This window comes from Lagopus muta, chromosome 11 (assembly GCF_023343835.1).
Source record: "Lagopus muta isolate bLagMut1 chromosome 11, bLagMut1 primary, whole genome shotgun sequence".
In the NCBI taxonomy this organism is placed as follows: domain Eukaryota; kingdom Metazoa; phylum Chordata; class Aves; order Galliformes; family Phasianidae; genus Lagopus; species Lagopus muta.
The window spans coordinates 1,423,329-1,449,596 of NC_064443.1; the positions used below are offsets into that span (position 1 = coordinate 1,423,329).

At 45.4% G+C, this 26,268-nt stretch overlaps 2 protein-coding genes across 4 annotated transcripts in view; both read left to right on the plus strand.

Annotated features, from left to right (window-relative positions):
• Positions 1 to 13,451, plus strand: part of SFMBT1 (Scm like with four mbt domains 1) — a 65,106-nt gene extending 51,655 nt beyond the window's left edge. For 2 of the 3 annotated variants that reach the window (XM_048957192.1, XM_048957191.1), the window contains exons 15-21: positions 1,104 to 1,243; positions 2,883 to 2,992; positions 5,304 to 5,479; positions 6,252 to 6,430; positions 6,615 to 6,860; positions 7,347 to 7,475; positions 8,164 to 13,451. In XM_048957192.1, the coding sequence (XP_048813149.1) occupies positions 1,104 to 1,243; positions 2,883 to 2,992; positions 5,304 to 5,479; positions 6,252 to 6,430; positions 6,615 to 6,860; positions 7,347 to 7,475; positions 8,164 to 8,304 (1,121 nt within the window). In that variant the 3' untranslated portion in view covers positions 8,305 to 13,451. The remainder of the gene's footprint in view (positions 1 to 1,103; positions 1,244 to 2,882; positions 2,993 to 5,303; positions 5,480 to 6,251; positions 6,431 to 6,614; positions 6,861 to 7,346; positions 7,476 to 8,163) is intronic. The other variant, XM_048957193.1, reaches the window with a different exon arrangement.
• Positions 13,452 to 13,979: 528 nt separating this feature from the next.
• STIMATE (STIM activating enhancer) overlaps positions 13,980 to 26,268 on the plus strand; it is a 29,262-nt gene continuing 16,973 nt past the window's right edge. Inside the window, exons 1-2 of the mRNA XM_048957417.1 lie at positions 13,980 to 14,173; positions 25,812 to 25,860. Of these exons, the coding sequence (XP_048813374.1) occupies positions 14,014 to 14,173; positions 25,812 to 25,860 (209 nt within the window). The 5' untranslated portion in view covers positions 13,980 to 14,013. The remainder of the gene's footprint in view (positions 14,174 to 25,811; positions 25,861 to 26,268) is intronic.

Here is a 26,268-nt window from a genome sequence, read left to right on the forward strand (position 1 = left end):
TGCTAAATCTGTACTCTTGACTTAGATTCTAGCTTTGAAAAGCAGGTTTCTCTGTTTTTTACGATAACTTTGTCATCATAATAAACAAAGGCAATTCAAATGGTAAACTGTGTTGTGTGCCAGATGGTGAAATCTAATAATTTTCTAAACTGTTGCAAATGAATATGATGAATAAGTACATCTGCTGGTGAAACAGTCATGCAGATCTATTTGTTTGGCAACAAAATGCCTCTTCTGCTGTTTTCTGTGTAGTGAAATGAACATCTGAAGCTGCACCAAACACAGCTCTATTGAAATGATCCATGCTTGCTTAGCATTTTAATTGGTTTTTAATAGAGTCACCATGTAAATTTGACTTCATTTATTTATTTTCCAGTTTAAGACCTTTCAGTGATAGTGTTGCTCGATCAAAAATACTACAACATTCCTAGAATAAGACAATTTCTACATATCTAAATATCTTACCATACGCAACAGCCAGAACTGAAATTGTGAACAGCACTTAGCAGGCTTAACAAACTTGATGTCAATTCATTGGAGGGCACTTCATCAGTTGATACATCTTTGGTTTGACTGAGTGAAAAGAGTGCAAAAATGGAAAGCAACCAATAGTCGAGTTTAGAATGAATAGTGGAGAAAAGCCTTGCTGGCTTCTGTGGTGGAGAAATCCTGGGGACAGACAATTACTTGACTGGAAAAATTGTCTGTAATTACCACGTTGGGGTGTGCTGTGCTACCAACAGTTGTGGATGCCTTTCTGCCTGTACTCACTGATGTGATCCCACAACACAACACATCCATACTGCTGGAAGAAATGTTTCTTTTCCAAAATGTGACAGGCCTGATTTCCAGCTGTTCTTGAGTTTGCTAATATGCATGTAAAGTATGAAAAGTACTTTTAGCAACATGAATGGCTGGCGCTGGGATTGCAAATGTGGCACCAGGATTTGCCCAAATTCAGGTCATTCAAGAACATTCAAATGTTCTTTCCTGTTTTTTTTTTTTTTTCCCCCAACAGGCAAAATATTAAGCATTGCAAAGAAATAATTCTTTGCTGGAAGATTGTGCCACATGATTTAAATCTTTGCTTTCTCCTTTCTCAGTGGTAATTAATGGAAAGTATTGCTGCCCAAAGATCTACTTCAACCACCGGTGCTTCTCAGGGCCTTACCTTAACAAGGGCAGGATTGCAGAGCTTCCTCAGTCTGTGGGACCTGGGAACTGTGTTCTCGTTCTGAAAGAGGTGAGGTGCTTGCATGTGGTGGATCTGCAGAACATCATGAACTCTCTAATTATGGATGGATAATTAATATGTTTAAGGAGTTCATAACCTGCTGATGAGCAAACAGGTTTTTTAATGGAAAGATGTACAAATTGTGGATCGTTTTGTGAATAGTTGGAAAGAGTATAACCCTCCCATGTATCTGAATTAAAGTCAACCTCCAACTGCTAACTCTTAGTAACCTTTAATTACCACAACCAGAGGAGTTAGTATCTTCAGCTGTAATGAATGCTTCCATTCTCATCAACAGCTGTTAGCTTCAGATAAGCCCCCAAGTTTTCCTTTACACCATTGATATTAGAACAGAGGAAATGCAGTTTTTCTTAGCAGAAAGGAGAAAGTATGTGTTTTCAGTAATTGGGAAATGTAAAGAGTTCTTTGTTTTATGGTGTATTTAACTTGGATATAATGTACAAAGATCAGGTTAAATCATGGATTCACTTTCTAACATAACTAAAGGAGGGGAGAAAGGAGGAAAAGACCATTTGTTAATGCTTTAGAGCACTTTGCAGAAAATGTACACATACCCTAAGGTAGTAATTATTTTTTCCAAAATCTCCAAAAAGGTCGTGGGATGGTTATTATCTGAGCTGAGAGGTTGCATGTTTCCTAAGGTGTAACTGTGAGTCAAACAAGCACGCAGCCTGGTGGACATTTGAGTAAGATGTTTGCCCTCCTTTTGATCTCCAAATATTCGACTTGAAAATGAAAACCTGTCTTTTGGCATGCTGATAAAGTTGCTAAATCATTTATCTGCATATCATCTTTTTCAAAAAACATGTTCCTAATCCATCAGCACTTGGGGATGGGGGCAAACAAATTGCAGATTTGCAGGCAGGTCTTTATCCTCTGCTCTGCTTGTTCAAGTACTTGCTCACTGGTGAAGCTTGCTCATACCCAGTCAAATGCATAATGGGCAGAGAGAGTCCCAGGACTGGGGAGAGAAATGCACATCTCTAAATTGAGGGGGGATCTGATTTTAAGATATAGCCTGTATTTGAGCAAATCTGCTAATAGACCTCTCTGAATGCAGATTTTGTGCTATCCCCGCTAACTTGAGGTTCTTCAGAGCTTTGAGTTACTTATTTCACAGCACTAGAGAAATTCTCATTTTGTTACAGTACAGGCCCTATCTTCATTCTCAAAAGCCAAAAAAGAAGAGAGCTTAAGATTCTGGAGTAAGATTTTGTAGCAAGCAGAAGGTTGGCAGGCAGCAAAGCCCAGCAGCGTTTGTAGGCATATCTTCACATGCTGAACAAGACTCTGAGATGGTAACTCAGATTTACCAAAAGTTGTGCAAGTTCTGCAGTGTTCAGCCCTGCAGTTTAATTTAGTGATGTGTAATTCAAAGGCACTGACTGGGAAGTTGCTAGATACACTGGTGACTCTGCGGACAGATTCTAAAGGTTTGGCAAGGTCTAAAGCGTTGACTGCTCTCAGTTTTCATTTTGGCTGTATCTGTAATCCTGCTGTGAATGAGTTCTTTGATGCTGGATAATTCAGATGAATGGAAGTGATCTCCTATTCTACCCCAGCACTTTAAAAAGATTTATTGTACAAGGAGTCTAAACACAGTTTCTCCTCTTCCTCCCTGCTGTAGGTTCTCACTTTATTGATCAATGCAGCGTACAAACCCAGCCGTGTCCTGCGAGAGCTGCAGTTGGATGAAGAAGCTGCATGGCATGGGCATGGAGAGACCCTAAAAGCCAAGTAAATGCTTGTCCCATTCCCCACTCAGTTGATCCTAGTAACACTGTTCTGTGCTTTAACTTCTGATATTTCATTGAATCACAGAATGGCTTGGGTTGGAAGGGATCTCAAAGATCATCTAGTTCCAACCCCTCTGCTCTGGGCAGCGTTGCCATAAGACCAGGCTGCCCAAAGCTCCATCCAGCCTGACCTTGAACACCTCCAAGCATGGAGCATCCATAGCTTCTCTGGGCAGTCTGTTCCAGCACCTCACCACTCTCTCGGTGAAAAATTTCCCCAACATCTAATCTAAATCTCCCCTCTTTTAGTTAAAACCAGTCCCTCTTGTTCTATCTATCTACCCATATATAAAGCAACCCAAAGTTGACTTCCCTCTCATTTGTAATCTCCCTTTAAGTACTGAAAGAGCGCTCTCAGGTCTCCCCAGCTCTCCACACTAAATAAGCTCAGCTTCCTCAGCTTGTCTTTGTAGAGGAGGGACTCTAGACCTCTGATTATCTTCATGGTCCTCATCCGGACCTGCTCTAAAAGCTCCACAATTTTCCCCAGGCCTGGACACAGTGCTCCATATGGGGCCTCATGAGGGCAGAGCAGAGGCGCCGTCCCCTTCCTGCCTGTTGTCACCCTCTTTTGATGCAGCCCAGCATCCTGTTGGTGTTTGAACTGGAAGTGCACACTGATGGCTCATGTTAAGTCTTTTGTCTACCAGGACACCCAAGTCCTTCTCCATAGGGCTGCTCTCAACGAGTTCCTCTCAGTCTATACACGTATCTGGCATTGCCCCAACCCAAATGAAACACCTTGCACTTGGCTTTGTTGAACCTCATTTGGCGAGCCCAATTTCCAAGCCTGTTCAGGTCCCTCTGGATGGCATCCCTTCCTTCAGACGTACCCACTGCACTGCTCAGCTTGGGGTTGTCTGCAAACTTGCTGAGGGTGCACTCATCTCAGAGATGAGAAAATTGTCTGCCAGAATCTTTACATGCTGTAAGCTAAATTTCCAACTCTTCATAAGGTCCTTTGTGAATGTCTGTCAAAGTGCATCAGAATTTAATGTTCCTTAATGTGCCAAATGTGCTCTTTGTTGGCATGTAAGCAGTTATTGGTGTGGTGCTGGTACAACACAGCATATCCACTAGCAGACTAAACGTGAAGCTTGAGCTACTGAATACACCTGAAGATAAGTGTCACTATTTGGAAGCAAAAGTACACTTTTGCTTTGAAAGTACTTTGAAAGTTTAGCAGGCTTCCATGGCATTTCCACGCATTTCTCAGTGGGAGATGAGTTCTCTGAAGTTAAGTTGTAGCAGCACTCTGAAATGGTCTGGCATGGAAGTCTTCCTACAGCAGCCTACCCAAAGTGCTCCCCAGTTTTCCTGTTGAGTCTTTTGGGTTTGAGCTTCTTTGCTAGGAAAAAAACAATGATTGTATTTGTATATATCCAGGTATTCTCTTACACTCTAGCAGTAGCCTTGTAATTAAGTCTCCCTATTTGCGTACTAAAGAGTAGATTTTCCTAATGTGCAATAGCACAGACTTTCCTATATGCTTTTGAATATGTCAGTAATCATTTTGCTGGATCAATTTTGTGTGTAAAAGGGCATTTTTCCATACGCTGAAGGATTACTTTGTATTTGGCTTTGGATAACAGGAAGATCATTTCAGTTTGATGCAAATAAAAGCTGTGGCTGAAGTAGAAAAAAAATCTTTTGATTTGTTTCATTGAAGTTGCTGTGTGCTTCTTTTGTCACCACGGTGAGAGCTAGGATGTCTGCAGTGCAATGATATAATGCTCTTTTTAGTGTATCACCTAGGTATTTGTAGGCCTGAGACATCCCCAAGACATATCAGCATTTGCCAATAGCTGGACTGGGAGCAGGAATGCTGCATGAGATGGCAGATAACTCACTGTGCTGCTCCGTCAGTGTTGCTGCAAGGCTGATAAAGAAAAAGAAATTGATATTTCTTACTTTGAATTCAAACAAGAGCACTATGTGGAGTTATGGCAAACGACTGTCCTGACAAATTCTTCAGCAGTTAGATGAAAGCTGATTGGAAATGTGACAGTATATGCCATAGCATGCACATAGAATGGCTCACTAGAAGCTGTCTGCTGATACTTTTTATTAGCCTGGTTGGCAGAATTCTAGCATGAATTAGTATGCTCAGTCTTTGTTTTAGGGTCCACACCGCAGCGTGGTCGCATAAAGAGAACCCTGTGAACAAAGAAAACAAACTATCTGAACTCTGGGATAGTCTTCTCAGAGGGTATTTCAGGATTCCTGAATTATGACCACATTTTCAATGTTAGGTACAAAGGGAAGAGCTACCGTGCAACTGTGGAAGTTGTGAGGACAGCAGATCGAGTGGCAGATTTCTGCAGGAAAACATGCATCAAGCTGGAATGTTGTCCGAACCTTTTTGGCCCTCAGATGGTGCTGGATAAGTGTTCAGAGAACTGCTCTGTCCTGACAAAGACTAAATACAGTGAGTAGGCTGTGGCTGTCAAACTGAGGTGGGGCTGTTATGGAGGGGTGTTATATTTTGCTTTTGCTCTGGCTTTGGCCTCCAAAAGGAATCCAAAGTGCATTGCTTTGCTTACAGAAGGAAAAGCTCGAGCGCTACCCTCACTGGCCTGCAAAATATCCATGCACCAATGTGTAGGGCAGAAAAAATTAACTTTATATTAAATGGTAAAACTGCGCATTAACTTATTGTGAGCTTAAAGTTTTATCTTCTTAAGACAACTTTTGGGACAAGAACTGGCTCTAATATTGTAATTTAAGTGGCATTGTAATTGCTTTTACCATTCTGTTGTGGAACAAAATAAAATACTTTCAAGCCCTCTTCTTAGCTTTTAGGTTTTTTAGGTTTTTAGCCATTTGACACTGTGAGAACAAACAGTGCATTGAGGCCATGTTTAAAAACTGCACAAACATCACAAGAGACATCCGACAGTGGATGAAGTCTGTAGCTGATGACTTTTTTTTTTTTTAATAAAATGTGATCATCTGGGATTTCTCAAAGTTAAAGAAGTAAATCTACTGTTACTGGGCAAATAAAATGTACTAGTAACTCTTCTTCCTTAAACCAAATTGAAGAGGAAAATATAGATATGCTCATTCAGAAGTTTTGCAGAAATGGGATTTCTACTGGGAAATGTCCTGCTACTGGTTTTCCAGTCCTGATGATGGACAAACATAACTAGTGACATTGAAGGTGCATTTCAACATGATGCTCCTTTCTTCTGTCCTGGTAGCACACTATTATGGAAAGCGGAAAAACAAGCGGATAGGTAGGCCTCCGGGTGGCCACAGTAACTTGGAAGTAGCCATGAAGAAACCAAATAAAAGACGGAAGAAACGAAAACATTTTTTTGTTCATAAGAAAAAACGTTCTTCTACTTCAGTGGATAACACTCCAGCTGGATCTCCCCAGGTATGAGACTGACGACAGCTTTAACAGATATGGTATGTGATCGTGGACCAGCTTCATTTGAAACAAGAAACTGTCAGTTCCTTATAACTTCAGGTTACAGCTGACAAGTGGGTGACTAATGTAGTTCTGTCCTCATCTTCCCGTGTTTTATTTTGTTGCTGTGTTCTTTTTCCCCACCATCCAGGGCAGTGGAGGAGAAGAGGAGGATGACCAGGATGAGGTAGATGAAGAATCTCTGAGTGAGGATAGTACATCCGAGCAGCAAGATGAACTGCTTGAGGAATCAGAGGTATCAGAGAAAAAATCACTGTCATCCTCTCCTACACAGAGTGAGCTGTCTCATTCTCTGACTCAGGACCAAGACAAGAGGAAGAGGAAGCTTAGGACCTTTTCTTTTTCCGATGATGAAAATAAGCCTCCTTCGCCCAAGGTAATTCTGAACATAGATTTGTGCCTTTGCTGAGCGCTGGGCAAGCACAAACATCTTGGAAGTATTAAGCAGTGTGTTTTTTTTAAATACTCCATTATCCCATGAGGGATATTGTGAAGGCACTGCAGAATATTTAAAACCGTAATTTTTATTACAATCGTATTACAGGATCGTAATGAAGACTAAACTGAGGATGGCTGTAGATAGAATGGGGAGCTTTCCACTTCTCAACTGTTGGCACTCCTTGGTTCAACTTGAGCAGGGGCTTGGAGAAATCCTCCTTTTAGATTTACCTTACTGACGATAAGGATGTGGTCTCCAACTGCAGCACAGTGCTGTTCTGCATGTCTGTGCCAACCGAGGAGCGTGAAAACCTGGGAGCTCCCATTAAAGCTTTATTGGGCAGATGAATATTTGGAGTGTGGGATTGTTGGTCCGTGACACCTACAGTATTTTAGTTCTTTTTGTGGTGGGTGGCTTGTCTAGGAAATAAAGATTGAAGTTGCCGAAAAGCTGCAGCTGGACAGCAACCCTCTGGAATGGAGCGTGGCTGACGTCGTGCGATTCCTCAAATCCACTGACTGTGCACCGCTGGCAAGAATTTTCCTCGACCAGGTATGATTTTCTGTTAAAGTACTGAAGCTGCTGCTTTATTCTTAGACCTTTATAATGAATCACAAAGAGGAATGAGTTTAAATTGCTTAACAGATTTTTGAGGGGTAAAAAAAGAAAGCATGCACGACTTCCTGCAGATTCCGGAGGAGACTTAAGCAAATGGCCACAATTGTTCAGGTTTCCAAGTTCTTAGTGGAAGAGATTTTAGTCTGTGGGGTATCACTCAGCACTTCAAAGGCAGTAGCTAGTTTTCTGGGTTTTTGCCCCTTGTGTTGAGGTCTCCAAATGATGTTATTCATTCTGCAGACTGACTGCAAGCGTCATAGTGTTGTACACAGCAAGTAAAGAATTTTGTGTTGAAGTATGGCAACAGGAGTACAAACATGAGTCAGATTATGCATCTTGATTAAAATTTGCCATAAAAATATCTAGTACAGGAACTGGTGCTGAGTATGGTTTATGATAGACGTTAACAAAACAGCATCTCATTCTGTCTCTTAGCAAGTGAATTTGAGCTGACATCTTAAGAAAGGAGTTAATTTGTTGGTGAGAGTTTTTAAGCTGGAGTAGAATAGAAGAATCTGCTAATTTACAAGTGGTCACGATTCTGAAATGACAGCAAGTCAAAGCTGAAGGGAGATGGGAAGAAAAAATGCAAAGTCAATATGGAGGTTTTGTCTTCTGACAGGAAATTGACGGCCAGGCACTGCTGCTGCTGACCCTGCCGACCGTTCAGGAGTGTATGGACTTGAAACTTGGGCCAGCTATTAAACTTTGCCATCACATTGAAAGGGTTAAACTTGCTTTTTACCAGCAGTTCGCTAACTGAGAAGCAGTCAAGTTGAAGCAGACCTTTGAAGCACAACCATGCTCCTTTCTCTCTATCAAGGAAAGCCAAATAAAGCTGAACTGGCAACCCAGGAGCATGAGTCAACCTCCATTTTTCACTTTGGAGAAAAGACAACATCTGGAGGAAAATGCCAGTGCAAAAACAGGGGCTACTCTACCAGCTGCCAGCTTGGGAACACAATAGTCTCTTACTCTATGGTTCCCTTTTTTTAATGTATTTTTTAATGGTTACAGAAAAGTCTCCTCTGGTGGGAAGTGACATTTCAATAGTTCTGTTGGCACAGAACTTTAAAAGGAGAAACGAATCCTGTTTACGTTCGCATGCAGGCTGCCAGAAATAACCTTTCTATATTCCTGGTGATTCGCAGAATCTCCATCCCTCCCCATGGACGGACACTTGCTTTACCACAGCACTGGCTTTGGAATGTGCTTGGTGCACATTCGTTTGTTAATGTGGAGTATTTTGATGAATTTGTTCGTTGTTAGGACAGCGATGTGACCACAAGGTTCTGAATGTACAGTATAGCAAGAGTGAGATTTGTTTCTTGTTTTGTTTAGGGTTTTTTTTTGTCTCTGTTCTTGGGTTTTTGTTTTGTCTTTGTTTTGATTTTACTACCTCTGTGGCCTGAACAGTAGAAATGATGAGCTAGAAAGGGAGGGAACTACTTGTGGATAACCCATAGGTAGCTGCACAGCAGTCTCTCTTCTGTAGGCATGTCAGAAATACAAAGCAGTATAAGCATACAGAGCTTCTGTTCCAGAGCTTAAATGGAAACCTGTGCAGGCTGAACTTGGGTGTTACTTAATTCTGAGGTGTCAGAAAATAATTATTTTGCACTTCTCTTACAGATGGACTGTGGTGGGGGTGGGGGGGAAGGGGTGGAAAGGAAGGAAAGAGAAAGTGCCTCTGCATTTTCTTTTATTCTGGTTTTCAGATAAAAGATATTTTCTTTATTTTGCCCTTCACAATTCTGTGAAGTTGTTTCCCTTTTCTTAAGGAATTGGGCCCTGTACACAGAGCCTGTCAGCAGCTTTTTGCTTTGTTACCTGTGCATCCTCTTGGAGAACACACTAAGAGAACTGCGATCAGTGAGGACTGCAGCATAGCTCTGTGCCAGTGTTTGCATACTGGAAACTATCTTAAAGCATGACTTTGTATTTTTACCTACTTACAGCTACTCAGGAGCACACTTGACAACAATGTGGGGGTTTGGGAAGGGCTTTTTGATCTTTTTCTAGAGAAAAGAAAAAGGACCTGAGGGGCATCTATTTGTAGACCCACAGTAGGATGAACTGCTGATTTTAATTTTAGGCATTAAACACACTCAGCCACTTGCTGTGGACCTGTGCTTCACGCCTAAACTAAGAGGGCTTAACTTACTTTCCATTGAAGATGTGAGGAATTTGCATCAGGCTTGAGATCTGCTTCACATAAGGATTAGGTTTCCAGTGCTTTGCATTCATTTTCTTTGCCTGTTCTCAGCAGTATGTGGAGGAGCATGGGCAGGAGCTTCGTGAAGTCGGGAGCATGCAGCCCTGATCCTTTCTCCTGTTCATTTACCTTTTCAAATACAGACCCTGGCATACTAAGACAGTCGAGGCAGGAAGGTGCTTACTGCAGGGTCTTTAGGTTCTGTGCTAGCTTCTGTGTGGTTACTCTGATCAGTGGATGAATTCAAGCTTCTCTAGGGCCCAAAATGATAGGTTATTCTGGTGCTGGGAGCTGTAGATTCATTGAAGAGGTCATCAGTCATCTGTAAACGAAGAGCTGTAAACGAGGAGCTGAGTTTGCACAGTCTGTATCCACCACACACGTTGAGGGGATTGACGACCAATGAAAACTGTTTTGAGTAAGCAAAACTGCATGACTGATTCTGATTTCTTTTGCTGTGAGCCCCTTAGAATAACTACCTCACTGAGGCAGAACTACTTACAGAAGTGCTACAATCAGAATTTTTTTTCCATGCAACAAGCTAAATTGAAAACAAAATGTCCCTTTTTCTTCCCTGCACCAAGTGTGTGGGCAATGAAAGGATGCTTTGGCTCTTTTTGTGATCCTCCTTGCCCCATTCCCTTAGTGTAAGCTCAGTAAGAACTAATTACACCGGACAAGTTTTTTGAAAGAAACCTTGTTGCTTTGCTGTCAGCATCTTGTCTTGAGAAATTTGACCAGCAGAGAGAACTTCTGGGCTGAAAGATGATGCTTTTGTCATTCTTCAGGGATTCCAGAACTCTCCTGTGTTGTTAAAGAAGCTGGTACCCAGCAGGTTTACTTGCATAGCCAAGAGATGTTACTCCCAGATAGATGTCCTTCAGAGCAGCTGTCAGGAGAGAACAGAGCTTAAAGGATAACTTAGTGAGCCTGTTCACGTGGCACCGAGGGTATAAATACAAAAGTCATACTTCTTTTATTCAGCAGATAGCAGTCAGTTTCAGAGGATAGGGAGAGACTTACTGGTCACCTTTGGCATGTTTTATAGGCTGGATTTTTCTGCCTTGTTTTGGGAGGCACTGACAGTCTGGTCCCAATGGGATCTGTTTTTGTTGTGATTTTCAAAAGGGATGTTTTCATTATTTGTGAAATGTTTTTATGCTGCACACGGGTACTGTACACTCTGTTTCCTGGAAGAAGGTGCACTCTTTTACTGCTGGATTTTAAAGGGATACCTGGGGCATCTTGATGGATGGTGTTTCTACACAACCGTTTCAAGTTTTTTCTCTCTCTCTCTCTGTGGCAGACAATACAACTGCCCTTATATTTGTTCCTCTTGCAGCAATATGACTTCAATCAGCTCACATTCTGCTGTTTTTCTTCAAAACTGAGTTTTTGGGTAGCTCGATGCCTGAATCCTTGGCTTCAGGATTATATCTGTGTTTTACCAGCAGAAATTGCTGGGACTTCAGTAATTCAGATTGGCTTCAGAGGTTTGTGCTGTCCTCTACCATTTCCATTCATCACAAAACATGACGAAGCTGAAGTCCAGGAGGGAAGCGGCGGTACCTCGCAGATGGCTTCATTACAAGAAGAGGAGCCCTCTGCTGGGCCTCGTGTACTGTTTATATAGATGGTAAACGGAGATGCTGCTTAACTGACCCACTGACGGCTTATACTCTTGTCTGTCTGATTTTTGTATGCATTGTCCAGCCTTGGTTTGCACATCATAGCTTTAGAAACCTGATGGTGCCTCTGCGTCACACTCGTACTGTGCTAAGCTTAGCTTCACTGGCAGCAACATTTTGCTGTTGTGTTTCTGCAGTGTGCAGAATCAGCACAAGGAACCCATAAGAGAAATATCTGACCTCTAAAAATGTCATGCAAGGTTAATGTGGTAGAATGATCCCCAAAGGCGTGAGCAGCTTGCTGTTCACCTTATGCTGAAAGTGACCCTTCCAGAAGAGGGGAGGTGCAGCACCAAGCCCTTCTGCAAGTTGCTCTTTGAGAAAGGCAGAAGGAAAAGGAAATTCATTGTGTTGTGTGGAACACCGGGGATGTCTGAAGTTTCTCCTGGGACTGAGTACAGAGTTCAGAGTGCTTAGGATTACTTTTTCCTTCACAACTTTCAGCATTATTTTGTTGTTGCTTTAAACTTTGCTAGGGTTTATTCTTGATTCTAACGATGCTTTAAAGGAGGAAGGAAGTATTTAGCTGCTAAGTCCACAGAAGTATAAATGCATTTACAGTAGATTGGACTGAGCACTCCATTCTTCTGTTTGGAGTACAAAAATGTGGCAAAAGGAGAGGTGGCTCGGGAGATTTTTGAATGTAACTGAATAGGCTTCAGAACTGTCAAACTCAGATTGCAGACTGAATACTTTTGAACCAAACTTGTTGCTAGAGAAGAGGTTCTCAGATGAAGTAGCCTCACCAGAAAGCCAAAAATATGATGATCCTATATAAAGCTACTCCTTAACCAGACCTGTCAGTGGTTACTGCCTACTGAGAGCTCAAATTGTTGAACAACAAGCAAGCACAAAGACAGGCTCTGTCAGGAGGCTTCACACGTTGGCTGAAGGCTCCATTTTAAAGGGATTGTGTGCTGAACCACCTTTCAGGATGCTGCTGAACTTGCCCATGCATGCATGTAGCCTTGTTTTCAAAGGCAGCCTTATGGGTGAAGGACTGGAAGGGGACTTGAGAACATCTGGTGCAGCAAGCCTCTCTACTGTTATGGGCGTGTTTGGTTTTTTTAAATGATGACAAGAATCCGTATGAAATCTAGTGAAAACAACTCACGTTTAGTGGCACTTTGTCCCCATGGTCATTTCTCGCTTCTTCAGAGTTGCATCTCTTGTCCTGAAATGCACCGGACAATAAAGATGGATTTTTTGATGGGAAGACAAAGTTCCCATTAGGTGCAAAGCCAGCGGTGTCTGGCTCAGCTTTAAGCCATGGGAGCGAGCAGGTCTTGCACTGACAAAACTCATCCTGACGGCACAGCGGCGGGCGCGCAGCCTGCACAAGTCCTCCAGCATCGCACAGTTGAAGAGGAACAGCCTGCTGCTCCGGTCACGCTCAACGTGTGTGAATGAACAATGAATTCCGGGCACAAACGTTTCTTGCCCACTCCCCAAAAGTTGTTGAACACCAGTTTCCAAGAAACCTTGTGGAAAAATAATTTTTTCTGGAGGCTTCACGTTTCTCCACACCTGTTTGATTCCTTTTATTATTATTATTTCTGTTTAAAATAAATTAAAAAATAATCTTTGTAGACAATCAGAGGCCTTTGGGGAGACTTGGCCCTAAGGGGAACCTGCTCTCCACACCTGGGCCTGTTTCTTATACTAACTCATCGGAACTGATGCACTTTTCCTGTATTTCGCCTTTTTTAATTAGCTGCTTATTCTTAAACAAAGATTTAAATGCGTATTGTGTCGTGTCCCTTCTGCTTCTTGTTTTATCCTTAACTTTTAAATATATATAAATATATATATATATATATATGCAGTGAGACTGAAATACTAAATGGAAGAGAAACAGGAACAAGAAGATGCGCGTATGAAGTCCCACCATTGTCGGAGCAGGTGTAACAATTTAATCAGAGGCTTTTTTAAAAAATATTTTGGATGGCTATTTTGCTTGTTTTGTCTGTAAATAATGTACATAGGTTTGTGGTATATGACGGTTTTAAGTGGTTGTAAGAAAATTAAAAAAAAAAAAAAGATACTTCAACTGTTACGGACGGCTCTGGTTGTTAACGCCGCTGCTTCCAGCGAGTGATTTTTCCATCTGAAGGAGGTGCTGGGGAAACTATTCGGGTGAGCGGCCGGGGGGAAGCGGGGAACCGGCGTTCCGCGGGATCCCGAAGGTCGCGCAGCGCTGCCTTTCATCGTGAGGAGCCGCGGGCTCGGAGCCGAGCAGCGCCGAGCCTCACAGACGCCGCCGCTCGCTCCGTGCGTGCCGGCTCACGGCGCCCCGTCCGGTCACGGTCGGGATCGGGCCGGCGCCGACGGCTTTAACGCCGAGCGGCCGCAGCTCCGCCGGCCGCAGGCGGGGCTTCCCTCCCGACGGGGCCGCCGTGCCCCGCGCTGCCGGAGCGGCCGCGCCTCAGGCCGAGCCCCGCCCGCCGTGACGCAGCGGGGCGGGCCGCCGGGAGCAGGAAGCGGGGCGGGGGGCGCGGCCTCGGCCGCCGGTCGCGACGTCGCCTCCGCCGCCGTGCGCCGCCGAGGCGGGCAGCGGCCGGGCCCGGCCATGGGGGTGACGCCGCCCAACTGCAGCCTCGGCGCGGCCCTCAGCCCGCCGCCCGGAGCGGGGCCGGGCGAGCGCGGCTGCGAGAACGGGGCCCTGATGGACAGCTTCGGCATCTTCCTGCAGGGGCTCCTGGGCGTCCTGGCCTTCAGCATCCTCATGCGTGAGTGGCGGCCGGGCCGGGCGGCGGGGGGCGGGGCGGCGGCTGGAGAGCGGGCCGGTGTCGGCGTGAGGGCCGCCGTGACGCCTCTCGGAGCAGCGCGGTGCGCTCGCGGCTCGGCCGGCGGTCCGTCAGCGCTGCGTTCCGCTGCTCCTCCGAGCGCGCTGCCGCCATCTCCGCCGTGCCCAGCGCCGTGCCGGCGCGCGTCGGTCGGTCGGGCCGCCTGCAGCTTCACCGCAGCAAAAAAAACCTCCTGAAGAACGGCGTGCGTTCAACACGTGTGTGTGCTGCTGTCTGAAGAGTTAAGGACAGATGCGCAGCCCTTAAGAGATGCTTATTTGTGTCCAAAGGTGATGAGTTGGGACAGGGAGGTGATTGTCAACCCTCTGCACTGCTCTTGTGAGGCCTCATGTGCAGTCCTGTGTCCAGGGCTGGAGCCCCCAGTACAAGAAAGACAGGGAGCTGTTGGAGAGGGTCCAGAGGAGCCACGAAGATGATCAGCGGACTGGAGCACCTTTCCTTTGAAGACAGGCTTGAGGGAGCTGGGCTTGTTCAGCCTGGAGAAGAGAAGGCTGCGGGGTGACTTCATTGCAGCCTTTCAGTACCTAAAGGGAGCCTACAAACAGGAGGGGAATCAACTGTTTGAATGGGGGGAATAACAGCAGGACAAGGGGAAATGGCTTGAAGTTGAGGGAGGGAAGATTGAGCTTGGATGTCAGGGTGAAGTGCTTTACAGAGAGAGTGGAGAGGTGCTGGAACAGCTGCCCAGAGAGGCTGTGGATGCCCCGTCCATCCCTGGAGGTGTTCAAGGCCAGGTTGGATGGGGCCCTGGGCAGCCTGGGCTGGTATGAAATGGGGAGGTTGGTGGCAGCTGTTATCTACCCTTTCAAAGAGTTGATTCCCCTCCTTTTGTAGACTCCCTTTAGGTACTGAAAGGCTGCAATGAGGTCACCCCACTGCCTTCTTTTCTCTGATAACCTCCCTCTCCCTGCTGGCCACCCCTTTTTTCATGCAGCCTAGAACACAGCTGGCCTTCCGAGCTGCAACCACACACTGTTGGCTCATGTCCAGGTGGGGGCTGTGCTGTGCTGGAAGAGCTGCTTCTGTTTAGTCTCCTGCTTTTGCCTTACTGTTTCTGCCCTTTTTGTCATATTCAAAACAGTAACTGGTCCGGTGTTCCAAAATCTTCAGTTAATCAACTAGGCTTTCTCCATACTCCATGAGCCAGGTCTGATAGAAGGAGAATCAGGACTTCATGCTGTGGACAAGAGTGCAGGCGTGACCTCAGCATCCTCATAGCTGTCTCTGACCCCAGTGCAGGGATGGCACAGTCCAGCTGGGTCACGTGGCCAGAGCAGTGAGGAAATGAACAGACCCATGTGTTTGCTTTCAGGCTGAAGTATCTCCCCACTGCGATCCTCCATCCGTTGGGCACAACAGGTAGCAGTGCTGAGGGACAAGTGGCTGCATCAGGGTCAGGCTGAGGCTTGGCACAGCTGTTGGGTCAGCAGTGGGCTGCCTGCCCACATGACATTAATCCTCGGTGCAGAACCGAACTGCTGTGCACAGTGTCTCTCTGTAGCAATCCAGGGAGGAGAGGGCACGTGGCTGCCTGGCTGCTGCTTAAATTTCCTCAGAAGGGAACCCTACGAGGAGATCTTCTGTCATTACTGGTCCAGAACCCCTTGTAGAAAAAGAAATGAAAAGAACATCAACCAAGATGTATTCTGGAATTGTTCTTTATGCACAGAGGCAGTTTTCCTTTAAAAATAATCAATTTGACATCTAAACAAGAAGTTTTGTTAAATGGGTGCACCAAAAGGTGACCCCAGCTTGCCCTTTTCTAGGTGGATCTTACTGTGCTCGCATTCTAATACATAAATATTTTTTTCTGGTTATAGTAGTGAGCAGGACTTTTTTGTACCTCATTACTGGACATCCATCTACAAATGACTGAAGGACTGTTCTAAGGCAAAACTGCTTAATATTTGTCACTCCAGCTTGGCACCTGCCTGGCTGCTCTGACATTATGCTCTCTGTTCTCCTCCAGTAGCATGTTATCTTCCAAGGTCTCACCATGGCCTCCCCAGGATGTTCCTGTGATGTTGGCGTCTGGAGTGATGTGATGGGGACAGTGGAGCAGCCACTGGAAACCAAGCCCAAGCTTCCTTTCCATTTAGCTCACTGATTCCTATAGCCTAAGAGTAGCTTGCATTTGTTCTTACAGGCCTGAGAAATCCCGAATTGTGATTGCTGGTTTCACACCTCATCACCCCTCTCTCTGCCCACATCCCAGAGCAGTAAGCTCCTGCTGTGTTACCCTACTAAGTGGTGAACACAGTGGTGCCAGAGCCTGCTGTGCTGTTTCTGACTGCTGTCCTTCAGTTTAACTGGGTGTGAACCAGAGGTGCCCTGGGATGTTTCACACAAACACTGCATCTGTTCTACAGCAGGAGTTGTGCTGAAGTCAGGGTAGAGCACTTCTGCGCTCCTCTGCTAGCTGTGGTCTGTAATTCACTACAAAAGGGAATTTGCCAATTAAAAATTACCTCTTTCTGGAACATCATCTTGGTCTGGTGACTGTTTTGGATCCCACTCACTGGTTCTCAAGTCTGGTAGCCTGCTTTTTTGAAGTCTGCTACTTAATTCTGCTCTTGTCCTCCTGCCTAGGTGTGTGTAATTTTCCAACCTAGTTTATGGATGCCAAGCCACTTGGTAACAGGAAGCTTTAATGGGTTTCCACTGCCGTAAGGGGTGGTTGGTTGTGCTTCAGGCCAGCAAGGCAGCTATTGGAGCTTCAGGGTGTGTGTCACAGTGTGCCTACCTGACTTCACAGCGATGTTGGTTTAAAATGATATTTGCTTCTTGGCTTTTATTTTTTGGTGCAGTAGTTTCGGATTTTATCACTGGTGCCACAAAGCTCATTTAAAATGTTTTTGTGTAACACAGTGTATTCTGCCAGAAGTGCCAAATGCTTTCTGAGCATTCTCTAATTAAGGGTTTATTGATAAACGTGCTAGCACAGTATTCCCACATGTGTGATATCACTGTAGATTGTTGGGAGGGAGTGTTGATCTGCCTGAGGGGAGAAAGGCACTGCAGAAGGACCTGGATAGACAGGATCAATGGCCAAGGTTAACTGTGTGAGTTTCAATAGGGTCGAGTGTGAGGTCCTGCATTTTGGTCACAACAACCCCAGGCAACCCTACAGGCTTGCGGAGGAGTGGCTGGAAAGCTGCCTGATGGGAAGGGACCTTGGTATGGTGATGGACAGTGGGCTGAATATGAGCCAGCAGTGTGCCCAGGTAGCCAAGAAGGCCAATGGCATCCTGGCTGGGATCAGGAATGGTGAGTAGGCCCAGGGAAGTCATCCTGCCCTGTACTCAGCACTGGTGTGGCCTCGAGTGCTGGGTTCAGTTTTGGACACCGCAGTACAGAAAGGAGATGGAGGTGCTGCAGCAGGTCCAAAGAAGGGCAACAAGGCTGGGGAAGGGCTTGGAGAACACAGCCTGTGAGGAGAGACTGAAGGAACTGGGGCTGTTCAGTCTGGGGAAAAGGAGGCTGAGGGGAAACCTTATTGCTCTCCTCCAGTATCTGAAAGGTGGTTGCAGTGAGAGCAGGGTTGGTCTCTTCTCACTGGTAACAGGACAAGGGGAAATGGCTTCAACTTGTGCCAAGAGAGATTTAGGTTGGATATCAGGAAACACTTCTTTACAGAAGAGGTTGTTAAGCACTGGAATGGGCTGCACAGGCAGGAGGTTGAATCACCATCCCTGGATGTGTTTAAAAACATTTTGGATGTGGTGCTCAGGGACATGATTTAGTGGGGAGTTGTTAGTTGGGGTAGAATGGTTGGGTCGTGGTAGGACTTGTTGATCTTGAAGGTTTTTTCCAACTGGAGTGATTCTGTGATTCCATATCATTGTAAATGATACCATTTTCATGGGCTAAAGCTGCACAAAGCTATGGGGAAGAGTCCTGTTGCCGGTCCCTTTACCTATCTGTCACAAGCTGCTCCTCCTACTTCATTTGCAACATGTGGTTCACGCGCACGGTGCAATTAGCAGAGGACTGCTGGGGCCCCGGGCAGCCTGGTTTAGCATTAAACGTGGAGGTTGGTGGCCCTGCATGTGGCAGGGGGTTGGAGATTCATGATCCTTGAGGTCCCTTCCAACCCTGGCCATTCTGTAATTCTGTGATTCTGTGACTCGTGCCTTCCTGGAGCGCGGCTAGTTCTGTTCCAGGGCGGGGGGCGGCGCGGCCTGGCAGCACCACGGACAGCTCCGGGCGCTGCGGGACCCCGTCTGCCTGTCCGTCTGCCTGTATGTCTGTCTGTCCGTCTGCCTGTCTCTCTGTCTATCCGTCCGCCTGTCCGTCCTCCTGTATGTCTGTCTGTTCGTCTGCCTGTCTGTCTGTCCGTCCGTCTGTCTGACGGCCCTCCGGGGCCGCGCTGCGCCCAGCCGGCCCAGCTGCACTGAGATGAGCGGAGCTTTCTGTCCCCACGTGCGGAGATGCTGCTCGCTGCGCCGTGTGCTTGTTTCTTGTTTTAATTAAATGAAGCGTCAGTCCTTCCGGGGGCATCCTCATTGGTGTTGGAGACAAAAATGGGAGGTGCTTTAAAAACCACAACGAGGGAAAAAAAAAAATAATAAAAAAATAAAACAAAGCAGCCATGTGGGTAGAAGTCAGTGGCTTGCTTTCTTTTACTGTAGTATTCTTTAAAATATGTACTTCTGTTCATTGCAGGCTCTGCAAGAAACAGACAGGTGTTGCTCCCATGCATCACTGTACAGAAATAAGTAGTGACCATGTCAGGAGCTGTTCAATTGGTTTTTTGTTGTTTGTTTTTTTTTTTGCCTTAGGAAGAAAAAAGCCCCGAATGAAACCTTGCAGTAACAATTTTGGAGTTGTTTCTGAGTTCTGGACACAGAGGGGCACTCTTACTTTGTGGCATAGTTAAATGTGCATCTCTGCATTCACTGGACACAGGAGAAATCTCCTCATAATGTGTTGCAGCACTTAAGCTACATTACCTTGGATTTTACTTGGACATACTGCAGAAAAATTTCTGTGTGCAGAATAGATTGTGATATCAACTTATAGGCTGTCTTAACACCCTCATGATGTCAGGTCTTGAGTATTTCCATGTCTCCAAATGCAGCAAGTCTTCTGGAAATGCTATGTCAGTATTTTTGTTTTAAAAAGAGATTTTTTTTTTTTTTTAAACAAACTTTTCATAACAGTTGTGTAGAGCCTGCTTATTGCATTAGCTCTGAACACATTACATGATTCCTGTTACTCGGTTGTTGCTGCATTCAGAGGGACCTGGTCAGGCTGGAGATGTGGGCCCATGCCAACCTCATGAAGTTCAACAAGGCCAGATGCAAGGTCCTACACCTGGGTTGGGGCGAGCACAGATACAGACTGGGAGGAGAATGGCTTGAGAGCAGCCCTGAGGAGAAGGATTTGGGAGTGCTGGTTGTTGAAAGACTCAACGTGAGCCAGCAGTGCGTGCTTGCAGCCCAGAAGGCCAACTGGATCCTGTGTTGCATCACAAGAAGTGTGACCAGCCTGTAGAGGGAGGTGATTCTCCCTTCTACTCTGCTTTCGAGAGCCCCTACCTGAAGTGCTGCATCTGGTTCTGAAAGAGAGAATTGTGGTTCAGACTAGATATTAGGAAGAAATTCTTTACTGTGACGGTGGTGAGGCACTGGAACAGGTTGCCCAACAAGGCTGTAGATTCCTCCCTCCCTGGAAGCTCTCCAGGCCAGGCTGGGGCTGTGAGCAACCTGGGCTATGGGAGGCAACCCTGCCTACAGCAGGGGGTTGGAACTATGTGATCTTAGAGGTCCCTTTGAACCCAAACCATTCTGTGATTCTGTGGATATAATTATGCTCCAGATGATAAGATTGTTCTGAGCATAATTATGCATGTTGTTCACATCATGAAATGTTTAGAAAAAAGGGTGCAATTTTTTTGACATTTGGAAATTATTAAAATGATAAATTAGCCAGAAACTGAAAGCTGTGTTTAATCAGAACTAACTTCTGAACTGTTAGCTAGCCTGTTGTTTAACTGCAATCTGCATAATGAGTTGATGTTCTTGAGTAATGCTTTATAATTGAATTTGTAAGGAGCTGATTTGCACAAACACACCGTGCATTTTTGCACTCTGTAGTGATATTAATTTCATGGTTAATGAAGTTTGCAGACTTAAGCAAGTGTCTGACAAGATCTTATCTGTGTGGATGGTGCTGATGAAGTAGCGAACCATGTCTGCAGGCAGGAAATGCTCACCTTCTCACAGCACAGTCCCACTCAGAGGCTTTGTGATCACAGCCAGAAGTGCACCCTACAGAATGCAGAACATTTGCTGCTCCTGGCAGGCTGAGCACGGGCCTGGAGCTTGCACTGCTCTGCCTTTGTGGGTGGAGGTGGGATGGTGCTTCAGTCAGGAGTAGCTCAGCTTGTACCCGCTGCTGCTCAGCGTGCCGAGGTGTTCCTACCACCAGCTCTGGGTTACGTGTTGCACAGCCTCACAGTTTGTTTATATTCTTATTTTTGGGGAGCTGGTGCCTGTGCTGCGCCTCAGAGGTGTGCGTTGTCTTCTGCTTTGTCTTGGTTTCAGCTGGGATGGAATTGGTTTCTTCAGAGTGCCGGGTTTGATGCTATGGTTTGGTGCTAGGAGAAAAACAATGTTGATAACGCTGATGTTTGTAGTTGCTCCTCTATAGTTTATAGAGCCAAGGGCGTCTGCACAAAGGGCCCAAGTAGCAGGGAGGGAAGAGAATTGGACTGAAAGTGGCCAAAAGGACATTCCATACTGATATATACTCCATAGATACATACTGATATATATTCCATAGTGATATCACATGGCAGGAGATTTGTAGGGGGTGGGAGTTCATCTTGCTCTCTTCCGCTGCTCAGGGGCCAGCTGGGCATTGGCTGGAGGATAGTGAGCAATTGCTTGTGTGTCACTTGTATGCATTCATATGTATATATTTATTTGTCATCATTATTATTGTTTCCCTTTTCTCTACCACAACACACACTGAGTGAAGGAAGATGGTGTAAGTAGCTAAGACCTGGGGCTGGGAGGTGAGCCAGGGAGAGGAGTCCCTAAGTTCTTAGGGGTTTCAAAGGTAATCTGCTTTAGAGAGCTGATAACTGTTAAAATGCTCGAAGTCTGGCCAAGCACTGCTTTATAGGGTTGGTCCCATCAGTCTTCAGCAGCTCCAAAGCAGGCAGGCCAGCACATCACCTCAAGCACTCACCCAACACAGCCTTTGCTTGCTTTTTGTTGCTGTTTCTGTCATTTTCTTCCACTGCCAAAAGTACAGATTTTTCCATGGGCCAAAAAAGACTTTAAAACAGCTACTCACAACTTACAGCATACATATTCTGTCTCCAGTCATTTTTTTAAGATGTTATTCTCAGTATTATTTCTTTTAGAGTTGTTGCTCTTAATTTCTTACTGATGCTGGAAAACATCAGCTATTAAATCTCGTAAAATCTCATTTCAGCATACCTTTCTTGTCTTGAGGGTGATGGTGTGACTGGCAGCATATTTTAGTTTATCTGCATAGGGTTTGAATGCTTTCTGTGGGAGGTAATTGTAATGATAAAGAATGAAGTAGTCTAGACAGCTTTAAAATTGAGCTTAAAAATTGCCTCGTTCATCTGATGCTAAACGCTCGAGCTTTCTTACAGCAGTGCGTTCTATGGTGCGGGCGTTTGAGTGCTGTGAGGCCTTTATGAAAGCTGCACGAGTGCCAGGAGGTACAAAGCTGTATCATTAAGAGTAATGCTCCTGCACATGGAAATTATTGCCGTTTTCATCTGCACCGATCAAAGACCTTGTTGATAGAGGCGCTACATTGAAGCGTACGTGGAAGTACCACGTGGCAACTGGCCGTCAGCTTCCCATTCTTAGGTTTGTTTTTGGGAAAAGAGTATGAAAGCTGGTTGTGTATCCTTTTGCAGTTTTTTTTTGGTTGATGTTATGTGAAATGAGTCTCGCTTTTGCAATGTGGTGCTTCTGTTGTTCCTTCAGCATAAGAATAAATCTGGCTAGCAAGAGCTATGTAGGATTTCAGTGGCCATTAAACAGGCAGGGCGAATCCACCCTTGGCCTCCCTTTGCTGTGTTCATTGTTTTCTACTAAGAGGAACAGCTTCACGTGCTTTTTGCATTTGTCTGAAGGTTCATTTGGGAGTTGGCTTCTGCTTTTAAGGTTGTTGCAGCCTGGTTGATAAGCTCACTGATGGGGGCATTTGTTGCCATGCTTCGGCAGTACTGTGGGTTCTGCTGCTGACTGACAACAACTGGAGTGAATGCCTTGAAGTTCAGTGATGCCTGTTGTACTAGTGATGTCAGGAAAGCTTTATCTGTTATTGAGCAGTAGGTGAAAATGGTGCTGCATGTCATAAATTGGTGCTTAGTGCACAGTAATATGGATTTGTGCTGCTTAACCTTTGCTTGCAATGTTTTATCATTGCTGTACCTTTGACATTTCTTCCAGGAGTCAAGGGCTTGAGTCCTCTTGTTTGCATAGCACAGTTTGCACACAGGTTTTGACCTCTAGAATGCTGCCCAGCAAACAGGCTGGTAACTGAGAGCAGGAGCTTGGGTCTGAATCTTTGCTGAGTGGGTTGGATGTCTGACAGGAAAGCTTTGCCTTAAAAAAAGGGAGCCTACAAACAGGAGGGGAATCAACTCTTTGAAAGGGGAGATAACAGCAGGACAAGGGGAGATGGTTTGAAGTTGAGGGAGGGAAGATTGAGGTTGGATGTCAGGGTGAAGTGCTTTACAGAGAGAGTGGTGAGGTGCTGGAACAGCTGCCAGAGAGGCTGTGGATGCCCCGTCCATCCCTGGAGGTGTTCAAGGCCAGGTTGGATGGGCAGTGTAGTGTGGCATTAGATGTGGAGGTTGGCATCCATGCCTGTGGCAGGGGGTTGGAGCTTGATGATCCTTGAGGTCCCTTCCAACCCGGGCCATTTTATGAATCTATGCATTAACAGTGGGGTGAAAAGTGGAACACTGGGCACACAGTGCTGCTCTGTTTTGTCTGGGGAAATGAGCAGCATGACAAAAGCACTGCTGCTTTCAGTCTTTCATGCTAACAAAGTCATACATTTATTACCTCCCTTTAAAACACACAAGTGAAAAATGATGTTCTTTTTTAAAAAACTCTGGATGGAAAGAGATATTGAGCTCTTCAGTGTCACAGAAGCTTTTAGCCATGTGTGTAGCTTACAGACTTGTTTCCCTTTTGTAAGGCATTGCTTCAGCTCATTCTCATTGCTGTGATGTTTGTTGCAAGGTTGATCTGGGGAAATCTGTAATTTCTTATTCCTTTGCTGCTAAGGGAGGTAATGGGGGGCTCAAGTGAAACTTCAACTGCAGTCTCTTAAAAGCTTTGCTTTATTGTGTGAAGAAGAGAGGTTCAAACAGGAGATAAGACAGGGGACACCACTCAGCAGTAGCTGCCCTGTGGTGCAGCACGTTGTTTCTGTTCACAGGATTTTGGGGAATTAGTGGTGTTTATTTGTAACAGACACAGTTCCTACTGTTGTGGAAAAAACGTAAGCAGAGCAGAGGTTCTGACAGCCTTCCAAAATAAAGTTTAAAATAAGTGAAATCTGTCCTGCATTATTGCTAGCAACTTCATGAAACAGGAGACAACTAATGAGCTTGAGCTTGCATTACTAAATGCTCTGCCTTCCGTGCTGTCTTGTCTGTTATCTGCCCATCTGGCAGCTCCCGTGCTTGTTGGCAGAACTGCTTTTATTCCCTTTCCTGAAGAATTCTGGCATCAGATGTATAAACTACCAGCGCTTCTTTCTTCATTTATAATTGAGTGTGAAATTCTGAACGCTCCCAGCTAATTACTCTTCATCTGCTGAGCTCTCAGAGCAGCAGTGAGCTGCGCCGTGTGCCTGGCACTGCTGGGGCTGAGCACCCAGTGCATGGCCGTTTGGGGCAGGTGGGGGCTGCTCCCCCAGGAGCCAACCAGCAGCTGTGCACGGCCCCTTTTTGCAAAAGTGAAGGTATTATCAGCTCCTGGTGTGGCTGGGGAGTACTTGCTGTAAGCTGTGAACTGGTTGAGTCATCTGGGTGCTGCTCGTGGTGTAGCAGAAGCTGTGTATTTATGGCGTGCTGCTCACGGAGACCCACGGTGACTATTGCTGTTACAACTTTTTCTTTGGTGTACGTATGCAGTCTTTTCCTCTTGCCACTTTTTAATTTCCAACGACTACATTTTTTTAGGAGACTACTTCTGAAATGATAGCATGAATGGTTGCTGTTCAGGGTTGGTGTTGGCTCTGGTAGGGTACACTGAACCTCAGGTGCTCTGGTTCTGTGCTTTGGGCAGTAGAGGGAAGTGGACCCATTCTTTGTGGAAGGGTTTCCATTGCCTGCAACTTTGCTGTGCTGCTGACATGTGCCAGCTGAGTGAGCGGTGTGCAGCTGGAGCAGCAGCTGGCCTGTGGGGGGCATTGGGATGGGGCAGCAGAGGCTGTGGTGGTCCCCTGCTCCAGCTGCCACCCAGTGGGGGAAAAGTGGTTTTCTCACCCAGAAAGAGAGTTAGAAGTGGAGTTCAGTAAGCTCGGACAGGTTGTGTGCAGGAGGCAGTGCAGGGCTATGGAGCAGCTGCTGTTTGTGTAGGCTGTTTTTATCCCTTATCTCTCTATTTCCTCCAGCTTGTTCTGCAAATCACTTTGATCCCTCCCATCCTCTCCTCCAAATCCTGTGCAATCACAGAATGCTCCCCCCCTGCATCCCATGTCGTCTTCCATTAGGTTGGGATGATGCATCCCAGAGGTGCCCCCAGGGATGGATGTCATGCTTGTCCTTCTGAGCCCAAAGTTCATGTTCTCCATCCTGCTTTGGGCTTCTGCTCCACTGGGCTCATGGGGACACACCAGCTTGTCTTGTGGGCAGCATCAGTACTGAAATAGCCACACTTATCTGTGGCTTTTTACCTTTGTGTAGTTGACATCTATTTTAATACTGTTTCTGTTGTTGGTGGTGGTTTTTGGTCTGTCTGTGTTTTATTTGTTTGTTTGTAGGCTATCAAACCTTCTTGTGAAAGCAGTATCTGATTTTAAAATCCGTCCTTGTTTGGAATTCAGTTTGCAAACAAAAGTCTAATTTGTCATCCAGAAAATAAATAAGCTTTGTCAGATAATATGTTTGTCTTGTTACTCATCCTTTTGATGTCTTTCTGATGTTATAGTTTGCCCCTACACTGCAAGCCACACTTTTCTATTTGGATTTTGGTCTCCAAATTGTGAAAGAAACTACTTGCTCTAATATTTGGAACATGCTTTACTATGGGAAATTAAATGTTATGGTTGTGTGGTCATAAAGGATATGGCTGTGGCAATGGTAATCAGGCAGTGGGTGATTGCTCTGTGTGGGGATGCTGGCAGCAGGCTGTTGGTCAGTGGGTAAGAGGAGGGATGGGGTTTTCTTTTACAATCTGTCTTCAGGGATGGATAAAGTGAAATGCCTTGGGTAAGTCCTGACTTATTGAAGAGTATAATGCTTCTGCAAGGAGGTTTGCTTTTACTTCTCACTATGTCTCATGGTTGGAGTTGCTGATTATCTCCAATTGTTTTTCTTCTTTTGTAGTAAAACGATTAAGAGAACCAAAGCATGAAAGACGTCCTTGGAGGATATGGTACGTGGCTGCAGGTTCAGTCCTTCAGTGTGGCTTCTTGGGTGTTTTATGTGTTGAGAGAATGATTGTTTGCATATGATACTAATTAAAAAAGAAACAAACATGATGACAAGAATGTGATGAACAAAACAATTACTGAAATACATTGGTCAATGAAATGTTGTATTCTTTTGGGTATTTCCCTTCCAGATATGCTTCCAGATATCACCACAAAGATACCTTCAGACATACAGCTTTAAGTTGCACCTTCTCCTGAAGTTAGAATCTAGAACTGCCCTAAGATCAAAGAGTGGCTTATATTGGAAGGGGCCTTACAGATCATCGAGCTCGCCCCTGCCATGGGCTGGCTGCCCCCCAGCTCAGGCTGCCCAGGGCCCCTCCGTGGCTTGGGGCACCTCCAGCTATGGC